At 36.6% G+C, this 22,773-nt stretch overlaps 1 protein-coding gene across 9 annotated transcripts in view; it reads left to right on the top strand.

Moving 5' to 3' along the window:
- Positions 1–22,773, top strand: part of LRP2 (LDL receptor related protein 2) — a 98,430-nt gene that overhangs the window by 13,903 nt on the left and 61,754 nt on the right. For all 9 annotated transcript variants that reach the window (XR_014947935.1, XM_085552425.1, XM_085552424.1 and 6 more), the window contains exons 2-14: positions 4,627–4,734; positions 6,885–7,007; positions 8,175–8,291; positions 12,646–12,756; positions 12,877–12,990; positions 13,758–13,874; positions 14,618–14,761; positions 15,218–15,337; positions 17,507–17,635; positions 17,744–17,913; positions 19,835–20,058; positions 20,565–20,771; positions 22,311–22,513. Coding sequence is in view for 8 of the 9 variants with exons in the window: in XM_085552425.1 (XP_085408551.1) it covers positions 4,627–4,734; positions 6,885–7,007; positions 8,175–8,291; positions 12,646–12,756; positions 12,877–12,990; positions 13,758–13,874; positions 14,618–14,761; positions 15,218–15,337; positions 17,507–17,635; positions 17,744–17,913; positions 19,835–20,058; positions 20,565–20,771; positions 22,311–22,513 (1,887 nt within the window). In the remaining variant the exon portion in view is untranslated. The remainder of the gene's footprint in view (positions 1–4,626; positions 4,735–6,884; positions 7,008–8,174; positions 8,292–12,645; positions 12,757–12,876; positions 12,991–13,757; positions 13,875–14,617; positions 14,762–15,217; positions 15,338–17,506; positions 17,636–17,743; positions 17,914–19,834; positions 20,059–20,564; positions 20,772–22,310; positions 22,514–22,773) is intronic.

The raw sequence follows: 22,773 nt of genomic DNA, 5'->3' as shown, positions 1-22,773 counted from the left end.
ACCCAGAGATAGTTAAGTGCAGCAAGGTTAGGAGTTGTGCTCTTGGAATACATTTTTTCAGTAAGAATTTTGATCTTTGATTTGCATGTTTTGGTGGCAGACTGGTTTGTGTTAAAGATAATATCATACTTTTTCTTTACCCTTGGCGTTTTCCTGAATATTGAACAATTCAAATAATAACCTTTCTAAATTCTTACTGTTAATGTCTGCATATTCCTTATAGGAGGGCTTCTCTGAAAGTGCTGCCTCCTGCTTTAATATGTTTGCCCACAGTGTCAGGCAGATGTTGGTATGGCAGTAGAGGTTAAACCTTCCTGCCATCCACTGACTGAGCAGTGGATGTGAGCACAGTGAGGTAATGGTAGTGTGTTTCAGCAGTGATGACTGTGACAGTGGTCACCTCTGCTGGTGCGGATTATGACAAGAATGGCACACAGGCTGTTGTTCGTCATGGGTGAAAATGCAGAGCTAATGGTGGTGACTATGTTGATGAATTGTGTTTTGTAGCTGAATATTTGCTCTATCAAATAGTGTTAATGTATCTGTTGTGGTTTCCATAGAAATGAATAGCAGAAATTACTTTCAGAAGGGCCTATTTATATGTTCTGGTGTGATTCATAAAGCCTGTAATGTATTTTTTTTAGTCTGTCACAGTCAAAAGAATCATAGTAAAAATAAAGCAAAACAAAAAAATTGATTCTATCTGAATGTTGAACTTTCAGAAGTCTCCTAGATACTTTCCTATTAGTAAATTTTAAGCATGGCAGTAAAGCTGTAAACTTTAATCAGTTTACTGCTCGTTTTTAAACTCAGTGGTTATTTCCTGTAGGAATCATGCTGACAATTGTTTTCCTGAAAGAGGTGTCTGTTTTTATCAGCATCTGTCAGAGTAAATCAGAATTTCTATGCAAATTACCTCATTAGTATTAATTTTTTGGCAGTGTCTGATTTATGAGCTGCCTTGCTGTTTTTTTTTTTTTTTAAAAGTTTCTTACGGAAAGCAAAATTTTTCAAACAATTGCTTATTACTAATCCTTCAGTGAATCAAGGCTTCAGATAATGGCAGTAAACAAGCAGATGCCTCTTGTCTTCTGACAGTTCCCTGCTGAGCCAGGTGCTGCATGCCCACATAGACTGAAACAGTGGAAAAAGTCCTTTTGGACTCTGTGTGCTTCTTCTGTGGATCACTGGTATTCAGTGTGAGCACCGTGTGACATTTAAAACAGATAACTCAGTCCATTGCACGTAAATCACAGCTGTTCAGATCTCTTAATTTTTGTTAATACTTGTTTTGAGCAGAACAAGTATGTTCAGTTTTAGAGCAAAAAGTCTCTGTAGTTGTCTGTAGGAACAAACCTGGCTATTGTTGTTACTTTTGGCATGGGTAATTTTATTTCATCTTGGATATTTCTGCTGAATATTGGTGGCAATGGATTTTGTAGTTCATTTCCCCCCCATTTACTTTCTGTGTTAAAAACGTTAGAGCAATTTTTGATCATAGATGAAACGTGGGCTTTTTAGAGTCTTGATGAAAAGCTCTTTTGAAACTCATCATTTTTACTTCTTTTCTATTAGTTTCAAGGGCTGACTTTTTAATGCATTAATGTTCATTTACTGTGCAATTTTCTTTGTTACAAAGATATTATAAAGCAGCGGTACGTGAAGTGTCAGTTGGTTTTGTGATTTTGTGAAGGTGCATCAGAGCTGTGTGTGTTCAGAAAGAAAGCACGGAAGATAACATTTGGAAAGGCTAATGCCATAATTAAATGAATTATAACAGGTCTGCTGAAGAACTGTATAAACAGACATAGATACAGCACTTACTGTACGTAGGTGTGAGCAACTTAAACTGTAATTCTGTGAAGAATTGCAGTGTAGGAGAACTGCGTGCTTTGCAGATTTTCTGTTAACATTCAGTTACCATTTCTCATGCTATATGAAGGCAGCTATGTTTATAATGCTTTCTTAAAAGTTTATCAGTGTTACCTCCTCATTTATATAAGGATATGATTAAATATAAGAACTTAGTACAAGATAAGCAAAGTGAATTAGCAGTTGTATGTGATACTTGGGTACTTTTTTTTTCTAGTTATTCTTTACAAATAATATACAAATTATGGTGTAACTACTTGCTTGTTTGTAGATATCTTTTTCACTAGAAACTACATTTGTGGATATGGATTTAATCCTATATTGTAACTTCTTTTTAAGTAAGTGACTAAATATTCCCATGGTCTTGAATGACAGTATATGCTAAATATACGAGCAGATTTAGTTTATGCTTTTTTTGTAGTAATTCCAACAGAGATGCAGTGTTTTAGGTGTTGTGTTTATTAAAGTTTTAACTGCTGATCTCATATGGAAATGTTGCTTTGGAGGGCAGAATTCAGTGAGAGGGCCTGGGATTCCAGAGTGAACTTGTACATTCCTTCAGGGCATTTTTGCAAGGGAGGTTGTTGTGTTTTAAAGGTAGTTGATAAGAGACCTGCACCACCAACCCCAGACCTGCACCACCAACCACCATCATGCATTAGACTATAGAAGGTATTTGGGTGAACGTACTCCTGTACCACTCTGTACCACCATTTATCCAAGTGAAATTTTTGACCATTTGCAGGATACATTATAAATCAGGACGTCACTACCAGACAATCAGATTTGAACATTCCTTGCATAAAGTAGCTTGCCTATATCCCTTAGGAATACATCACTTAGATGTGTTTATGTGACAGTGTTGATATGCCTGGTTTTACATAAAAGTTAGGGTAGCGTGTTATTTATGTCATCACAAATTCAAAAAGTGTGTGGTGGTGTTTAAATATACCAAGGTTATCTTCTCTGGAAAAATCATTCAGAATAATTGAAAGATGTACTTTTATCCTGTGATTATTAAATAACCAGGAAATAGGTTTTTTTCTTCAGAGTTGGGCTTTGCTGCTGCCTCGTTTCTTTTTTTATTTTTATTTATTTATTTTTTCTTTGGAGTTCCCTGCTCTGAAGTGCTGACAACAGATTAACATGAAACAGAGTGCTGCTGAGCTTAATTATGTTATTGCTCATTGTTCTGGGGACCTATAAAACTGTTCACTCCCTTTTTACAAGTCTGTAGTCACAATGAAAGGCTATAAACAGTGCATTTTCTCTCTGCTACAGGACTGAAGATTTTGTTAGATGAGTCTAATAAAGGCCAGATCCAGCTGCATTTACACCTTTGAATGAATGTTTCCTTAATCAGTTCTTAATCCTCAGTAGGTAAAGTGGGATAGAATGACAGCAGGCTAGTTTTTGATCAGCCATAAATGTCTAAAAGCTTAATTTCTTTTAAAATTATTTGCTATTTAAATGTTGATATGCTTTCCTGTGCTTTAGAGGAAAGACTTGAAAGGTTAGGGTATTATAAAAACAAAACAGAATAGAAGTCTTTTATACTTCCAAGCAGGTCACCAATACACGGCTTCTAAAACAAGATTTTCATACAGAGTCGTAGAATTGAGTTGGAAGGGGCCTTTAAATTCACCTAATCCAACTCCTCTGTGGTAAACAGGGACACCTACAGCTAAATCAAATTGCTCAGAGTCCTATCCAGCCTGACCTCGAGTGTCTCCAAATATGGGGGCATACATCTCTGGGCATTGTGTTGCAGTGCTTCATCACAATTATTGTAAAAAACAAACAAACAAGAAAACAACCACTTCCTTATACCCAGTCTGAATCTCTCTTCCTTTAGTTTGAAACCATTTCCCCTTGTCTTATCACAGCAGACCCTGCTTAAGAGTCTGTCTGCTTGTTTTTTACAGCCCCCCTTTAGATACTGAAAAGCTGCACTCAGGTCTCACCAGAGACTTTTCCAGGCTGAACAGCTCCAGCTCTTTCAGTCTGTCCTCATGGATCCCATCCCTTGGATCATTCTTGTGACCCTTTTCTGGATGTACTGCAGCAAGTCCATGTCTCTCCAGTATGGAGAATTCCACATCTGGATGCAGTACCCCAGGTGAAATCTCACCAGCACAGAGCAGAGGGGCAGGATCACCTCCCTCACCCTGCTGCCCAGGCTTCTTTTGATGCAGCCTGGGATATGATTGCCTTGCTGGCTTTTGCCCAACTTGTCATCCACCAGTACCTCCAGAATAGAACTGTGCTCTATCTTTATATTCCCTGGCTTGTATTGATAGTAGGTGCAGAGGGGATAATTATTATCTCCCCAGAGCCTGTGAGGATCTGCATGTTTATCATGTTTAGCTAGTAGAAATTACGTGGAAAATGATCCCCTACCTTTATGTAAGTCTCTGCTGTCTGTGAATTTAAAATGGAAATATCTCCATTAAATAGGCTCCTGTACTACTGGTGCTCTTCTGAGACTTTTTAATCATTTTTGTTTGCATAATATGTGAGTGTATTAAAATCAATCACAACAGATTTAGAGCTGCTTTTTCCTTTTTGACTGGCTGTATAGAACGCTGGCCCAATTCTTTTTCATGTAGTCATTTTTATTTTTGTATTGTCATAATATTCTTCAATTTCTGTGTTGTAGTCGTAGACAGAACAGTAATTTGACAGGAATGTGCTTTGTTTTCTGCTTTCATTAGTTGGTACTGCTAACCTGCTTGTTACTTTGCTTTCCCACAGGATGCGGAGGTGGGCAGTTTCGCTGTGGAAATGGCCGCTGTATTCCTGCAGACTGGAGATGTGATGGGGCTAGAGATTGCTCAGATGATACAGATGAAGCTGGTTGTCGTAAGTGAAATACCTGTAGAGCAGCTTTTGGTAATGTAAGGAATTCTTAGCTATCAGTGTGCTCCCAGCTATACCCGTGATATGAGAATGCACTCTCTACAGAGGAAAAAGGGGGAGAAAAATGCTAGCTGTTGGAGGTGACTGTAGAATCTGCTCAAGAGTCATATCTCTTCTCTGTTAGTTTTGGTAGTCAGGAAGTCAAGTAATGCTTCACTTAGGAGAATGACAGCTTTCTCTTCAAAGTCCAAGTCTTTAATAATGTCACTTCTGGTGACTGATGGACTGGGTTCTAGGTAGATGTAGAAGTGTATTGTGTTCTATAATTGCAGTAATCCTGAATGTACGGGATGCATACCCAGTATGACTTGGGCATAGAAGCTTTGAGGATCCAGACAATGTACCTATACCACCTCAAGAAGTGTCTTTGTTAGTTGCTTGGAGTGGTTGTGTTGTCCCCAGTATGAGCAACTCAGACAAAGCTGCATTCTGCCAGGCTGTATGGTCCAAGCACAAAAACTGTGTTAAGCTAAATACTAAAATAAAAAATTGAAAATAAAGGAATTCCCTCTGTGGGCTCTTTTCTGAAAACAGCTTTCATTTTCTCGTTTCTAGTGTTCTTCGAGGTTTTGCGTGCTGGTGTGGTTATTAGCCTGTTTATTGGATAGGCTGGTGTTTGCCCCTCAGCTGATATGGAATGCAAAAGACTAATTTATGTTGACCCTTTTTACACACTGGAATGTTTTTTTTTCCTGCTTGACTCATGTAGTAATAGTTTATTCACACAGCTCAACAGGCTGATTTGTTGCTTAGCATTTATTTATCTCTGAAGTAATTGCAGTTCTGGCTGAAGGATGCCTTGGACTTGCAAACCAGAATGGTAGTGTCCTATAGCTTGCTGTATCAGCTTAATTTTGAACTGTGACTGAATAGAAGTGGTTGGGCTTTGAACAAAGGTAGGTTAAATTTGTACTGACTTTATGAAAGCCAGCAGGAATCTGACATTTATAAGCATGAGGCTGACTTGTTCTTCATGGAGAAAAAAAGATGAAAATTAAATTTTGCAGGCTTTTTTCCTTCAGTTAACTGTGCTCTCAAAAACAATTTGTTAATATGCTGTAGGTAATGAGGTACGTGTGTCTAGTTCTGAATGCTTTAAAACTGACCCATGCTTAAAACTATATTATAAGATTATTCCTTGATACTCATGTCAGGAATCCAAAAAAGACAATTCATGTTGTGTGTATTGTAGTACGTGATTGATTTTATCTACTTGCTTTAGCTGTAAGGTAAGTTTGTACTTCTCAATGCTAAATCTGTGAAGTGATTTCATTTTCTACCTTGAATGTTTAGATTACCTTGATAGTTGTGCTTACATTTCATTCCATGGGCACAAAGTATTTCTAGTTGACTTGGCAGCACAGTGAAAACATGATCCTAGGAAAAAAAGATGTTTAAGACCAAAGTCCTGTCTGCTGGACTGTTTTGTGCCAATGTCTTTCCAGGATTTGAACTAGGAATGGAGCAAGGAAACAGTAATGTAGCTAATTTCAAGCTTTTTTAATTTTACTTTTCTTTCTAACATTGTTGCTAGATTATTGAGACGTGCGGAGTGGAGCTTGGATGACAGCAATTGGGTTGTTCTGACACTATCTTAACTTCTGTTTCATGAGTTAGTGGAGAAGAATCATAAGCTTTATTTAGAAAAACCTTCCTACCAGGAACAGAGCAACTGCAGTGGAGTGAGGGCAGTTGATCAGACTTCTGTGAGAAAAGCAAAGCTAGCATGACTCTGCACACTGGTGAATAAAAAAGAGTCTCTGCAAGAGGGTAGTTCAGAGTCTTAAGCTTTTTGCTGTGACTCAGCTTCCTCAGGAGCCTGTCTTCCTCCATGAGTTGATACAGAACAGAATATACATAAAGTGTTCACTAAACTAAAATTTCCCTTCAAACATTCTTCTGGCCCACATTTATGACCCTGATCTGGATCTTTTCTATGGTTTATCACTGCGTTTCTGTGGTTTATTCATGTATTCAGTGGAAATTATAGTCAGTGGATACTTGAATCTTAAGTATCCTTATTTTTTGCTTTCTTTGAAAGTGCTTTCCCAGATGTCTGTGAAATGACATTTTTATTCTTTCCTTACATTTAGCTCAACCTACTTGTGAGGGCAATCAGTTTCAGTGTCAGACTGATGGTGAATGTATCCCACATTCATGGGTATGTGATGATGAGGAAGATTGTGAAGATGGGTCAGATGAGCATCAACAATGTCGTAAGTATTTAAGATCTAATGATATTCCAAGGATGGAATAATTGGAACTAAGGTTAGCTGCCTTTTGTTTCCCTTTTACTCTGGGAAGGTGTCAGCACAACTCCTGGTTATGTGTTAACTAAGGAATGTGCGGACATAAGATGCAAAATGAACAACGGCTCTAGGTTAATCTTGGGCTTGATCTCTTTAACTTTATTCTGCATGTACTCATTAATGATGGATGTTTTGAAGAGGCTCCATCAGCTGCTGCTTTTTTTTAAGCCTGGTATGGGACTTCTTATCTCTGCACTTTGGGAAACCTAGAGGATAATAAAAGGGGGAATAAAAATCCATTTTACTTTACTGTCTTGAGGTCCTTTTCCCTAAAGGCACTAGTATCTGATTATCTGAGATTTTTTGGGGGAACACTACTGACAGGAGAAGGAATGGACTCCTGTAAAACAGCAGACCAGATGCCAGCATATTCACTGGTGTTTTCTTAAGGCATGAATCTAAAAGAAGCAAAAGTGCAGATGGCAGAAGGGAAGAAAAATTAAGTTATTTTTTCAGCTGTAGACCCAATTAATTTGTCTAGAAGAAACAGAGATTGTAATTTAGCCCCAGTAGAATCAAAGTGGAATTGTACAGTTTTATGTGGTTGCTTTCTACTGTCATAATTGTCTTGAGAAGTGACATAATAATTATTGATTCTCTATTAGTTATGAATATAAAGTATACCTGACTATCAAGGCCTGATTGTATTACAGAGAAGTGCCTTATTTCTGCTCTGCTGTGTTACATAGTGGCAGTTGGCAGTACAGAAGAGTGCTTGTTAACATTCATTATGCTTGAGTTGTTGACGGAGTAACTGACATGTACTGACAGATTTTGAGCCAGTAAACAAAATGACAGAGAAAAACTTCAAGAAGAACGAATCAGTAATTAAATCTTTTAGGCAGAACAGTTAGAAGGAGGTAATTTTTAACCTAGAGGTCAGCCCTGCTAGTGGAGTGAAACAGTGACTGCGCAGGCCCCAGAGGCCTTACAGAGTTATGTTATCTGCTTGTAAAGTGTTCTTAAATCTCCCAGAGTATGCATAAAAAAAGTCATATGCTAATATTTCTGAGAAAGATGGGGTAACTAAGAAAAGGAAGGAAAAAGAACCTAACAAGTGCCTGTTTCTTGCAGCGGGAAGGACATGCTCAAGTCAGCAGTTTACTTGTTCAAATGGACAGTGTGTCCCAAGTGCATACAGGTGTGATCGAGTAAAGGACTGTACTGATGGAACAGATGAAAGAGACTGCCGTGAGTATTTAGTTTTCACACTTTATCTAGTTTCATCTCATCTACCTCTGGCATTTTAATCAATTTGTAAGATTAAAGGGCTTGTTGGTGGATAGAATGACCACAATATGCCTCTTGTTATTAGAGCTTCATTGCAGATTCTTTTGTGTATTAGAGCTCATATTCTGGTACAGTTTCATTATTGCAGAACTTAGATGCTGACTGCTGCCATGAGGTCAAGGCCTCTTGTTTGTCATTGTCTGAGAAATGATGAAGTGTTGCAGTGGAAAAGAGCAACCATGTTTAAGTGGCTCAAAGCCTTAGGAGACTCAGAGTGAATTTTGCATATTTTTTTCATATTCCCTTCGAGTACCCTTTACAGATATCAATTATAACTATAATCTGCATAGAAAGGTAGAATTTGATCCCACATAATTTCTTTGAGGGAAAGAAATTATCCTTCTTTTATCCTTTTCTAAAACTTCAGTTTCCCATGGATTTGAAGCAAGGTTGGACTGAACTGTATTAAGAAAGATGTTCATATTGTGCCAACAAAACGGAAACAGAAAAGTGGGTTTTTCAGTCTAACATGGTCAGAATTTAGACTTCTGACTGTCTGGTGAGAGCCTCCCTAGTTATTGGCCTAAATTGAAAAATGATGAGAAGTACAGCCACTGAATAGAGGGGCCATTTTTTTCATTGATACTTTTATCTAATAGCTGGGTTTGTAACAGCTGTTTTGAAGTCACCAATACAAATCACTGAAAGCCAAGATCCAAAGTACTCCATAAAATTGCTGAAAGAATATCTTGTTTGGGTTGCCATTTCTCTCTTAAAGTTCAGAGGAAAATAACTTTGTAACTTAATTTAGGGAATGTGCGACACAAATTATTGAAGATACTCGTTTGAAAAATGCACTAAATGTGAATTCAAAAAAAGGAACTGCTCATACCTTAGAGAATTCTTCAAATAGTCCTTGAATAATGTATGGAATAGCCAAGTTAAGTGATATAATTATCAGAAATTGGTAAATTGGTAACAGATGGGTGATTTTCAAAAGATAATAGTAAGAATTCTTAGGTGTAGATGCCACATTGGTAAGTGAAAGCTGAAGTGCACATTTTATTTCACACTTAACATTCTTACTGAATAATTTAAAAGGCAGTTTGGAAAGAGTTCTCTAGATACCTTAACAGTGCTGCTCCACTGCTGTGCGGGAAACCCAGTCTCTGCAGTATCTGCCACTGGGCCCCATGACTGTTGTGAAGGCAGCATATTTAGCCCCAGGGAGAGAAACTGCTTCATATCATTCAACAGCCGCTACTCTGGTTTATTAGAATATGTGTTGACAGTCCTACTAAGACAGAAGAATGACTGTGACTTGGAACATTAAATGCAGGAATATTGGACTAGTCTGAAGAAATGTGATGATGCTGAAGACAGGAAAATCATGAAGACTGTAATGACAAGACTTTTCCAGGAAGGCTGGATAATTTTATTGCCTTTCTGTCTTTGCAAGGCTTAATGCTTGAAACAGAAGCCTTAAGACAAAATGAGTTGTTTGGTGACTTTGTGATTAACTATACAGTAGGAATGAGTTTGTGTTAGATTTTATGATTTTCTTTCTTTGAAATTAACTTCTTCCACTCTTACCATCCGCTTGCTTTTCTATACTTCCTGATATAAGCAAATAGAAATATCACTGTTTTGGCCTTTTCCTTAACCACTTTTTTTCCCCCTTATCAATTAATTTACACTAAAACATTTCATAAATAGAAATGAAAAATCTAGGAACTGTTTAAAATTGATTGTTATTTCACGAATAGTTACAGAATGTAAATTCATGTCTATTTACTTATGCTTTGTACTCACTGATTTTTCTGGAAGCAAATTTAAATCGGAAATAAGATAAAGTTTTGTTCTGAATAATTTACATCATTTAAGAAGCTAGTCAAATACAAAACGCCACCAGTATGAAGTAACTCAACAATTAAACAAGTAATAAAACAGAACAAGGGAATTCAAAACCTTAGTCCATTTGTCTGCTAATGGGATTAACAGCAAGGGAAAACTACCCAGGCAGAGCCTGAGATAAACATCAGAACAATGTTTCAGCTATGGGTCATGTAATTAGTGCATTGAAGCTGTTTTAATTTCATAAAATGACTGTGTTTCTTTTAATCTGTTAAGTATGTATATCAGGTCATTTTTCCAGCTGTCCTTACAAGTCAGTAGGTAGCAAATATTTCATTTTGAAACTTAAAAAAATGCACAGTGAAGTGGAAGACTCTTTGTGGTCACAAATATTTGTAGCAAGCAGCAGTACTGATATCATTTTACTGTATTAGGTACCTTTATTTCTTGCAAGTAAAGGTAGAATGCTGTCTCTTACCTCAGCTTTGCAGTTAAAAAATGAAAGTCCCAGCCCTATCCATTTTCTCTGTGGTAACTGACAGAACAACCTTTCTGCACACAGCTCTTGTGTCTAAGCACTGCGCTGAGACTATAAGAAAGAAAGGGAAAGTCTTGTGATGTATTTGTTGAGGCTGATGAGAGCTGAGTATGGGCTCGGAAACTCTAGGTTCTCGTTTCTAATTTGGATGTTGAATTGCTGCCATGGATCAACTGCCTAACCAGTTAGTTCCTGCCTCTTGTTTCCTACGTTAAATAGCTGTTGTGGTCAGGAACCGAGGAGTTAGGTCTGGGGTGGATTTGCAGAGGTGACAGTGAGGGTGAATAGAGATCAAGAACTGAAGAGATCATTGAGGATGTAGACAGAAGAAAAAAAGGGCTATGGTAAGAAGCTAATGTTCTTGATGCTGGACAGATTGTAAGTAGCAGCTACAGAATGAAGCTGAAGGAAATGTCTACGCTAGGGAGAGTTCAGGCAAGGGAAAAAGCAAAACTGAAGTTAGGTGAGAAGGTAGCCAAAGACTAGAATGGCAGAGGTCAAAATCAGGAATTAAGGCCAGAAACAAGGCTCTTGTTGGACTGCCAGTTCTCAGAGCATTGCTGCTGTGGACTCTACCTTGTTCAGTGTGGCTCAAAGGAGTCTTGATTGTGGGGTAAGAACTCCTCCTCTGTAGGGCAATAATATGATCACCGTGAGGTGGTAACTCATGGCAGCCAAAAGGTTTTAGTTCAATTTGTGTTATAAAAATTTTCAAGTGTTACTGTGGTTTAAAAAACAAAACAAAACAAAAAAAAACGTCATCATCTAGAAGTAGGAAATTACCCTTCTTTTCCTTTCTTGTTTTTGGAACATGAGTTAGATTTGCAGAAGGTAATTATACTTAACGACTGTGTGTGACAGAAATGGGTGTCTGCTGAACCCAATATCAGTTACTACTGTTTCCTGTTTATGTTCTTGTATGGATGTATTTTCAGCTTGCACATGAAAGGCATTAGTAAGAGAGCAAAGGAGTGTGGCTTAGCAATTTCTGTGGCATACCTTTCAAGTGTCTTCATAGGTAGATATTAAAACATGCTTCTTCAGTATATTTGCAGTTTTTGCTTCTAAGCGGTCTTTGCATCTCAGGAAGAAAAATGTCTGTCATTTGTGCTGGTGTCTACTAGTTTGATCGTATTTTGCACTGAAGAGCTGGCATATCACAGGTAGGCAGACTGTGGAGAAGTATTTTGGCTAAGAAAAGGAGATGCCTTAGAAGGGGAGAGGAGCTCACTTTCTGTCAGCACACTGGAATGAACATAGTTGAGTTTCCCCATTTCCACAATGCTTGTATTGTCTTCTAGGAATGGTTATTACTAGGAAAAGATCTTCTCTTTAATACGTTTTCTTTAATAAGTCAAAGGTTCTTGTAAGGAAATGACAAATTAAACAGTGTTTATGTGAAACATCGGCTTTTCTCAGTTAAAGCTGGGTGGAAAAAAACCCCGTGCATTTTACTGTCAGTCCCTTCACTTTTCTCTCCTAACCTCATCTTCAGTCTTATGCTGCAATGTCTTCACTCTCTAGTTTTGTGCAACAGTAGTCTCAGACTTAGATTCACACTAACTACTTTATTCATCTTCTTGCTGAGGACCTTTTCATCCTGTTGAGCTCTTTCTAGTGCACCAGTTACTGACCTAGAAAAAAAAGCTACACATCAAAGTCATACTTCAGTTGAAATATGAAATGAAATATGCCTAGTCACTTGCAAGGACCTTTACTAACTACCTAGAGAATATCCTTAAATAACTGTTAGAGAAGACAATATACTGAATAAATTGATAGTTTTTCAGTAGTTATGTGGCAAGTTGTGTATTCCTGTTTTGTTTTCCAGTAAATAAGGATGTTCTGGTGATGTGGGGTGCATATGACTCATAGTCTACGGTCTGATACCCCACACTAATATTGAGGGAATTTTAATTGTAGGCTACCCAAGATGTGAACAGTTATCCTGTGCAAATGGAGCATGTTTTAATGCAAGCCAACGATGTGATGGCAAAGTTGATTGCAGAGATACTTCTGATGAAGCTAATTGCAGTAAGTACTATGTGTCGAGAGATCCCTAACTAATTAACTTACAAAGAGATATGTGAAGTATAAGATTTTAATTTTCTGATGGATTTCTTGTGTGTCTTTCTGTTCTACAATCTCTTTCAGCGCATGGATGTACCAGTACACAGTTTCAGTGTGCTAATGGAGAATGTATCCCACAAGCCTTTATGTGTGACCATGATGATGACTGTGGAGACAGGAGTGATGAAAACTCTTGCAGTATGAGGGTTTTTTTTTTTCTCTTTCTCTAAACAATTTACTGATAGTTAGTTAAAGTGCACTGAAGAAAACCAAAAGCAAGTTGTTTGACCATGTGAGCATCAGAAGTTTGCTGGATGTTCATGTCAGTTGCTTAATTGGCAGTTCTCTTTCTGGGAATTTCTTGCTCATTCCTTTCTTCGTGGTCTGATATCCCAGGGTTTTACATCTCTAACCAGCATTGTGGATGTAGAGCTGTCAAATGTCTGATCTGTATATTCACAGAGTTCCCCATTGATTCTAGGATCTGAGTTACTTTTTTCTCCTGTGCTTTTGGAAAGACACATGTTGTTATTCAGTATCTGTATCCTACCATTAGCTTACCAACCATGGAGAGCTTTAGACATAAATTTTCATGGAGTTTTTGACTCTCAATATCTGAATACAATTATCTTTAATGTCTTGAGTAGCATCTCCTTTATAAATCCACATTCAAAAATATCGATTATAAGTTGCTGATCATCTCGTTGCAAAATTAATTGAAAAATTAGGCATTTCTTCTTGTTTATATTAAAAAAAAAAAAAACAACAAGAAAAGACCCTAGCACTCTAGTACTTTAAAATAAAAAGCAAACCAGAACAAATCAGCACTGTTTACAATATATGTAAGTTATGGAACTAGCCCAGTTTTACAGGTATAAATGACAGTTTATCTACCAGATAAGACAACTACTGATAACCTTTTTGTCATTCAGAGTAGTTTGATTTACTGGTGTTTTTTTCCATAGTTTATGCAACTTGCAGAGGCAACTTCTTCACTTGTCCAAGTGGCCGCTGCATTCATCAGAGCTGGATATGTGATGGAGATGATGACTGTGAAGATAATGAAGATGAAAGAGGGTGCGGTACGTAGTAATGCTTGTTTCTTACGATGATATTTTCAGAGGAAGACCTCACTAAGCTGCTGCTTTAGAGTTTTGACCGATCAGGATATTCTGAATCCATTTTTGTTCTGTGAAAAACTTTGAATTCCATCTTTACATCCTCTTTTTTTCTTTTAATAGTTGTACGGTCTTTAGCACATGGCTGTGTATGTGAGAGTTACTGCTGTGACACAAAATGTGGTGCAAGTTAAGTTTAGCATTGTAAGGTGGAATGATACAAAGATGGTAACAGATATTAAAAGTATTATTTATAGGGAAAAACTTACCAATATGGATGCCTTCACTGGGAAATGCTGAGGCAATCTCCACCAGGGAGAAATCTCCCAAGAGATGCTGCCTTAGTGGTGGTCAGCCCTTAAATGAGGTCTAGGAGAGGTGGAGTCAAGCTCCATCCCTTCCAGGAGCACAGCTAAATTACTCTCACCTGTGTTCTCACAGCTGACCCAATACTTGTCTCAGCTGATTAATCAGAGGTTCAGGCTGTGATTATCAATTTCCCGTACAAGCATATAGAAAGAATAGTTTATTCTTACTTGACTATTGAAGTTGGTGTTGTTTTGTTGACTACTGTAGACAAAAGGTAAGTCTTTTTGAGTAGTAAAATGTAAACTTAATGAGGAGTGTGGATGCTTTGAGCATCTTCTAGGGAAGAGATTTTTAAGTGTATTTGAAATGTACCTCTCAGTTATATTTGTTTTCCACAGAAAGTAGTTATCGTGAATGCTACCCGGGAGAGTGGGCCTGTCCGGAGTCAGGGCATTGCATTCCAATTGGGAAAGTGTGTGATGGAGCTGCAGACTGCCCTGCAGGAGAAGATGAAACAAATATCACGGCAGGCAGACATTGCAGTATGTATTAGAATCATAAGTATATACAGAACAGCAGAAACATCAGAATAGATATGTTGCTCACAAGTAGGTTTTGTGGAACCAGAGAAAGTTACGGTGAACTGTAGATGGCTTCCACTGCACAGCTATTTACATGGTATTCTTACTTATCTCCCATATCTCCTGTAATATTGATAATTATTCTTGAACTCCATTCTCAAGCCATATTATAAACATTAGTTTCCCTACTGTCTTCCATTTCCTTGTATGTATGTAATGTGCATGTATGTAAGCACATGCAATTTTTTTTTGGAATTTTATACATCTTTTCTGGTGCTTACTTGTTTTAAGAAGCTGTTCCTCAAACTGGAGACTCATCACAGAAAAAGCTACAGCTTTGTAACTGTCAGTAGGATGAAACTGTTCTGCCAATAGTAGCTGTGATTGTATTCTTGAACTGTTTCATTTCCTTTTTAGACATATCACAGTGTGCTGCACTGAGCTGCCAGTATCGCTGTCATTCTTCTCCTTCAGGAGGGATGTGTTATTGCCCTGCGGGATATACAATAAGTAGTAATGACAGTCGTACCTGTATTGGTAAGTGAAATACAGTCATTGCAGATACCTAGTACCTCCTCACAGCTCATTAGGAAAGTCTAGATTCCAGGAAGCTACATTTCAAGAGGATAGATATACAAGCAAATAGAAAATCTCTCCAGTCAGCAAAAGAATAAATAACTCCATGCAGCAGTTGCATGGTGACAAAGAAACAAACTAGAGAGATATAGTAAAGATCTAATTGAGTAAGACTCTTAATGACATAGTGAGAGCGTGATGATGTTTAAGATGATTCACTCTTGGGTATTGGTTTTATTGTCAAACTGTGTTCAGAAGTCTTTTAGTGATTAGTTGAGGAGAGTTTTTCTGCTCCAGAGATGTGTGGTGTTGTATGCTTAGAAAATCAGATAATGACACTGAAGGGTTTTTGAAAGTGACAGTGAAGTGAGATGAAAACTCAGCAGATCACTGGAATTTAAAATGGAAAGAGTGCTATATATTTGTGCTACTGAGTAGCTCCTATGACTTATTGGTGCATGTATTACATGAAAATAAGGAATTTTTGCAAGAACATAAATTAAGTATTGTTGTTACATTTATCTTCTGTATCTGCTGTAAATTGGAAGTACAAACTGCTGCTGGTATGTGTGATTTATGTCAGCAAACAGAAGTGCAGTAACTTCAATATCATGATGCTTAGCCTAGTTGTGTAGGCTTAACCAGATTATTTTAGAAGTTTTAAAGTCAAGCTATGGTTCTTGTGCAGTGTTCTGATCATTCAGTTTCTCATGAGATTTTTGTACTATCAAGAATACTGGCTAACTTAGGGATGTATGAGCTGCAGAGGCAGCATGGTTGCTCTTAGTAGAATGGAAGAATCAAAGGACTGTCTTCAGGTAAAAATGTTACTCTCTACTTTCACTTTTATGTGGAAAATATATGAAGGACATGTTTGCAAACCTGGTGTAGTTTTAGTGAGTCTTTTGTTGTTCTGCTTGACTACTCTATAAACTTAGCTGTCTGATTCTAGCTTGCAGATTATAATCAGTGTATTTTAGTTTGCAGAGACACAGTTGTATGTGTAGTGGGAGAAACAGTTGTCATGGGGGAAGAGCCCACAGTCATTAGTGTATAATTCCAGATCTTAATTTAAATCAATGCAACTGGTTTATGGCTGAAATAATTGAACTGTAAATTTTAATTAGTCTTCATTTGCTTCTGGCTTACTGTAGACTGATGACTTTAACACAAATGGAAGCTGGAAAGCTACTGATAACATTTTTTTCAGTACCAAAATGTCTAGGAAATACTTCACTTTTACTTTTGTATCAACAAATGTTTAAAAATAAGTAGGAAGAGTATATGAGATTTAATTTTCTCCTTTTATTTATTCATTTTTGCCTTAATGGTGAAATTCTAGCACTATAATGTACTGGTGCTGCTCATAGGTTTACAAGTGATTGAGGTCTGGCTTCTAATGTCTCAAAACTATTTGTTAATTAGTATTAGAAATCTTCTAGACTTTAGATAATGACAAGATAAAGTGAAATACTTAGAAAATAAGGTAGATGTCTTACAGTTCTGGAAGTAAAATATTTTGTAGCAATCCTAGTAATTGCTTTTAGAGCACATCTTGAGAACATGCTGTGTTGTCCTTTCTTCAGACTATACCTACATGCTATTTTACATGCCAAAATTTTATTTCTTCGTACTTTTTACTGTTTGGTTCTGGTGTGCATCCACCTCTTAGTTGGAAACTGGACACTTGTGGTAGTGAATGTCTGACCTAATAAACGTTGCCTTGTTAGCTTGAGTTCAGTGCTACCCTAATGTTGAGATATTACGTGCCTTCAGTGTACGCTTAAATCTATCCAGGTGTGTGTGTACATAATGTATCTGTTGCAGCAAGAATACTGTTTAGACATACTCTGTGTTATGGAAAGTACACAGTGTCATCCCTTCCAGTGATTCTTCCTCTTTGTCTGGAGGTTTTGTTTTTTATTGGGTAGATCACTAGGTAGCAAATTCCAGATTTTCCTCTTATCTAGAAGTAGAATATTGAAGATTTGTGAAAAAAGCATACAAAATCTCCTCTTCCCATTTTGCAAACAGGTAAAAAGCAAATAGGGTCAACTTCAAGCTTCCCAAAAATGATGGCATCCCTCTGGTCTGTAACAATTTTTTAATTATGCCTCCTTCACTTAACAGATTTTGATGACTGCAAAATGTGGGGTGTCTGTGACCAGCTGTGTGAAGATCGTGTGGGACATCACCAGTGCCACTGTGTGGAAGGTTATTTCTTGGAGCATCATCGACACTGTAGAGCCAACACTTCAGGTTAGTATGTAGCAAAGCAGGAGTCTCTTGCTTTTGCTGGACTAATAGTAATCTTTTACAGATAGTTTGGTCACAGAATAGTCATATATTTATCTCCTCTGCTTTCAGCTGGTGTTGCATCAATTATTTTTTCCAATGGCCGTGATTTACTGATTGGAGATCTTCATGGAAGAAATATTCGTACTCTGGTACAGTCACAGAATCGTGGAGTTGCAGTTGGTGTGGACTTCCACTTTTACTTGCATAGGATCTTTTGGACTGATACAGTGCAAGATAAGGTGAGTAGAAATTACAAGAAGAATAAATTTTTGTGTATGTGGAAGTAGAGAACAGCCAGGGGGAGAATGTGTTGATAGGCTTTCATTTTTGAGAGCAAAATTTGGCTGTGCTTTTGTTTTCTGACAAAAAAGCTCCTTGAAATGTTTTATGTTAATGACTGCATTTTTCAGGCTATACTATTACATTTGACATATTAAACAAAGAATCCTGTTGTATGGGAATATCTTGAGCAACTTTTAATTTTATTTGAGATGCAGTCCAAAAAACTAATTAAGAGAAATAGTAGACATTCTTTAAAAAATGAACAAATTTTTCTTGGTAATTTTTTGAAACAAGATCATTTTAAAAGTTAAAGCTTTGTGCCTTCCAAGATGATAAAAATCAGTTTTTTTCATATGCTTCAAATAGCTCTGTAATTGAGCTCAGATAACAAATATTGACAGCGTTTGGTGTAATGAGCCAATGTTTTGTTACATTTTTTTTGAAGAGGAAATATTTCAGATTCAATGTAGAGTAAAACAGAGTAATTAAAAAAAAACCAAAAAAAAAACCAGGTTTTCAGGGAGGTCCTTAAGAAAGTTAGACATCAGCCTTGTGCTTTCTTCTCCAAGCATACCTTAGAGAAACAAAACAAATTTCAGGTCAAGTGGTAAAACTCTAGAATCCTCATCGTCATGCTGACTGCTGTGCAGCATGAAGGAGAATTCCTGGTCCACCTCCTGCTAATACCATGTATGGATCAATTTGGTATCACTCGTCATTATGAATCTATACTCACACCTGAAAACTAGCATTTCCACTACAGTACCACATGAGTTCTGTTGGAAAGCACACTGCGTGGACTTCAAGGTGTACAAGAGGAGTCGTGCACGCAACTTCTGCATTGTTCACAATTCTGACATTACCATTTTTGCCATGTTGAGATCACATTACTGAGATTACACTGACAGAAGTTGTAGTAAATCAGAGTCAAATGTGAACTTTCATGAGACAGGAGATTTAAAAGTAAAGGTTACAAACACAAGGTAATACGTGTTTTTCTGCTGTGTACTCGACGTGGCAAGGACTGTCTTTTTATCTATTCCTATCTAGTTAATCCTATGTAATTCACTAGGATTAATTAATCTAGTTAAATCCTAACTAGAATGATCTGAAAAGAACACTGACATTAAGAATATTATCATGTGATATGTATTTCCACCATGACGGCTCATATGGTAAGCATTATTAGGGGAATGTCTTTTTTTCTTCTTTCTTTTTTCTTTTCATAAAATGACATAAAATTAACTAAAACGGGAAGTGCCACCTTTATCTCACTTAGTATATTGCCTGCTAGCCTAATGCCCTATGCTCTTCCATATACAAGATTTCCAAAGAATGTTATAGGCTGTTATGTGTTTGTTCTGTTAGTATTACATGGACCTGAAGAATACTTCAAATGATACAATCATTTTATCTGCTGTTCTTCTTGCATATACTTACTTGTGGTAATCTGTGTTCATATATAGATACATTTCAGCCCCCATGCTGCTGTTCCAAAAAAAGGAGACAGTGATTTCTGGCTTTACATATTACCCTATGTTAGATTCACATGATTGCCATATAATAAAAATTATTGAATTTATACTGTCGACTTCATGTGGCTATGAGCTTGTGTTTAAGATGATGAAGAGTGGGGGAAGAAACAAATATTCAACAATAACAACACACACACACACACACACACACACACACATACACACAAAAAGCAGCAACAAAAAAAAACCAAACAAACAAATAGTTCCAAAGCTGGACATAGCTTACCATGTGAATTGATTAATATCTAGTGGCCTGTCTGTGCTTAGTGTGATGATAAGTGCCATGTGACTCACAACCAGCAAAACATAATGTTAGTATTGATAATATTTGTATTGTTTTCAGGTTTTTTCTATTAATATTGACGGCTCTGATTTCCAAGAAGTTTTAAATGTTTCAGTTGACACTCCTGAAAATTTAGCAGTGGATTGGGTTAACAATAAACTGTATGTGGTAGAGACCAGTGTGAACAGAATAGATATGGTTAACTTGGATGGAACAAACCGTGTCACTCTTATTGCCGAAAACCTGGGGAATCCTAGAGGAATAGCACTCGATCCAACTGTGGGGTAAGTGATAAATGATAACTAATGGTAAAAGGTAACAGAAATTCCTCTATTCACATGAAAAGGTGTAGAACCAACAAACATCTCAGGCTAGTTATTTTAGAATCATATCTTAAAATTTGGATCCTCAGGGACTTGCAAGAGGAGTTTGCAGTGATGGATACTGCTATCATGGTGCTTGGATATGTCAGTGATCAATTTCTGGCAGCACACCTAAGTCTGTATTTTACAAAGAACACTCAGTAGTTTGATGATCTTTTGGGTGAAAGTGTATTTTTTTCTGGATTCATTGTATAAAAGAAAATATGTGTCAGTTCTTGGGCAGAAATTATGAAGTGTGTTTTTACTGTATGTCAAGTGTGAGTTAAGCTAACCTGAAAGACTGCTAGATTTGAATGCTGTCATAGTTTATAAATTCTGCGCAAATTTTAGTGGTTTTTTTTGTTTGTTTGTTTTGTTTGTTTATTTAATAAATCTTAAGGAAACATGGGACTTTTTTTTCTTTGTAGTTATTTATTTTTCTCTGACTGGGATAGTCTGTCTGGTGATCCTAAAGTGGAAAGAGCCTTCATGGATGGCACAAACCGTCAGGATTTGATAAAAACAAAATTAGGCTGGCCTGCTGGAATAACTCTGGATATTGTGTCAAAAAGGCTATACTGGGTTGACAGCCGATTTGATTACATTGAGACTGTAACTTATGATGGTCTTCAAAGGTAAGAGAAATATTAGTCCTTGGAGGTTACAGATACATGGATTATTTTCTTTCTAGTTCTGAGTGTTCTGGTGTCTATCAAAAAGTGATTAATAAACAGTGTAAATTACAACATAATGAATGTGACTTTCCTTGATACCTCTGGTGTAGTACTACTTGCAGAAAATCCTTAATTACTCTGTAATTCTTTTTTTGTTTCTACACTGAATGCCTGTTACACTTTTTTTTTGCAATGTACCCTTTTATAGCCCATCACTACTAGTATGCATTTTTATAGTGTCTGCTTTTTATTATTTTTATATACTGTACATGGTCTTACATTATCATCCTTTGCATCTTTTTCACAAATGAATTTATTTAAATTATTCATCTATAAAGCACTACTTTGTGTAATGGATATTAAGTCCTTTGAGTTTTGATCTTTTTGCACTTGATAAATTTTTGCTGTCAGAAATTAAAATTCATCAATCACCATATTGTGATGCTGGAGGAACAGTATCACGGCATGCAAGAAAGGAGCCTTTCAGTTTTTATGGGGCTGTAAGTGTAGTGTTTAGATGGCTGCTTATCTCTGCATTTGTGATTGGTCTCTGTTACTCGATCACAAGAAAAACTTGTTTACTTTCAACATACCTCTTACATTGTGACTTGAAAAACAGTCCTCTGCTCAATTGGCAAGTTTATAGCTCAATTTATTATTTTACTTGGAAAACTGTAAAAATAATGTTGTTATCTTTGATCTTCTCCTTAATCTGTGTTTTGCAACGTTATTTTTATGGTTCTGTAAGGCAAGAATTTGCTTAGTAAAATCTCTTTTTCTGCAGAGAAAAACTTGTTGCTAACATCAACACTGAAAATTTACTGTTGTGTAAGCAGGCAAGAGGCAATTAGAACAGAACTGTAGAATTCATCTGCCTTGTAGACAATCCTACAAGACTACATGAAAATTATATCAGTGTTATTGTTATACATTGTTTGAGGATTTTCTTATCTCCTAGTATTTATCCAGAAAAATATAGTTAGAATGTCTTGTGTAGAATATATATAACTTATTAGCATTTGATTTTCTATGGTTTGTATAGGTAAGTAGTTCTGGCCTCTTTCCCTATATCTTTCTTTTTCTTTTATTATTATTTATTTATTTATTTTTACTGCTGCCCTTGGATTTTACTTTTGGCCAGTGGCTGCAGGAGCCATAATTTTTTTTTACATTCAATGCTTCTTGAATATTTTAATATTTTAGAGATCTTTATTTGTTCTCTTTCTATAAATTTGTCTCAGTAATTTTGATTACTGTTTTTACTTACTGTGTTTTCTTAGAAATCATTAACATTTTTTGTGTTTGATGCTTACATGCCCTGTATATATAACTTAATCTCTTCAGTTCATTTGGTCTTTTTTGTTTGTACTTTGGCTGCTTTTATGTCTACAGAAGTAAAAGCTAGTGTATAAATGAATAATCCTGTGCCATATCGTCTCTTAATAAAGAATATTTTCCATATAGTATATTGTAATTAATTAAAGAAAATCTTTGTAACAGGAGAACTATAGCTCATGGAGGCTCACTGATTCCTCATCCGTATGGAATTACTTTATTTGAACACAATGTTTATTTCACTGATTGGACAAAAATGGCAGTGGTGAAAGCTAATAAGTTTTCAGAATCGAACCCCCAAGTGATCTACCAGTCTTCACTGAGACCGTATGGAGTAACAGTTTATCATGCTGCCAGACAGCCATATGGTAAGATGCTGACAAGATTGTTAATGGAGATCTAAGAATTGTCTTATGAGAAGTTGCTAAAAAATAATGGAAGATTTCCATTTTGAGACAAAGAACTAATGATTGTAGTACATACATATTTAGAACTGGACTCTTCAATACAGACATTTATCCAGCTCCTCTTGCTAATGATGAGTCAAATCCAACATTTAAAAGTGAGGTTTACAAAACATATTGGTATTCTGACGAGTCAGACGTATACCTGAACAGATTTGGCATTT

This window comes from Coturnix japonica, chromosome 7 (assembly GCF_054131305.1).
Source record: "Coturnix japonica strain WE chromosome 7, WE-NBRP24, whole genome shotgun sequence".
Classification (NCBI taxonomy): Eukaryota; Metazoa; Chordata; class Aves; order Galliformes; family Phasianidae; genus Coturnix; species Coturnix japonica.
This window is presented reverse-complemented; position numbering and strand designations above follow the sequence as displayed.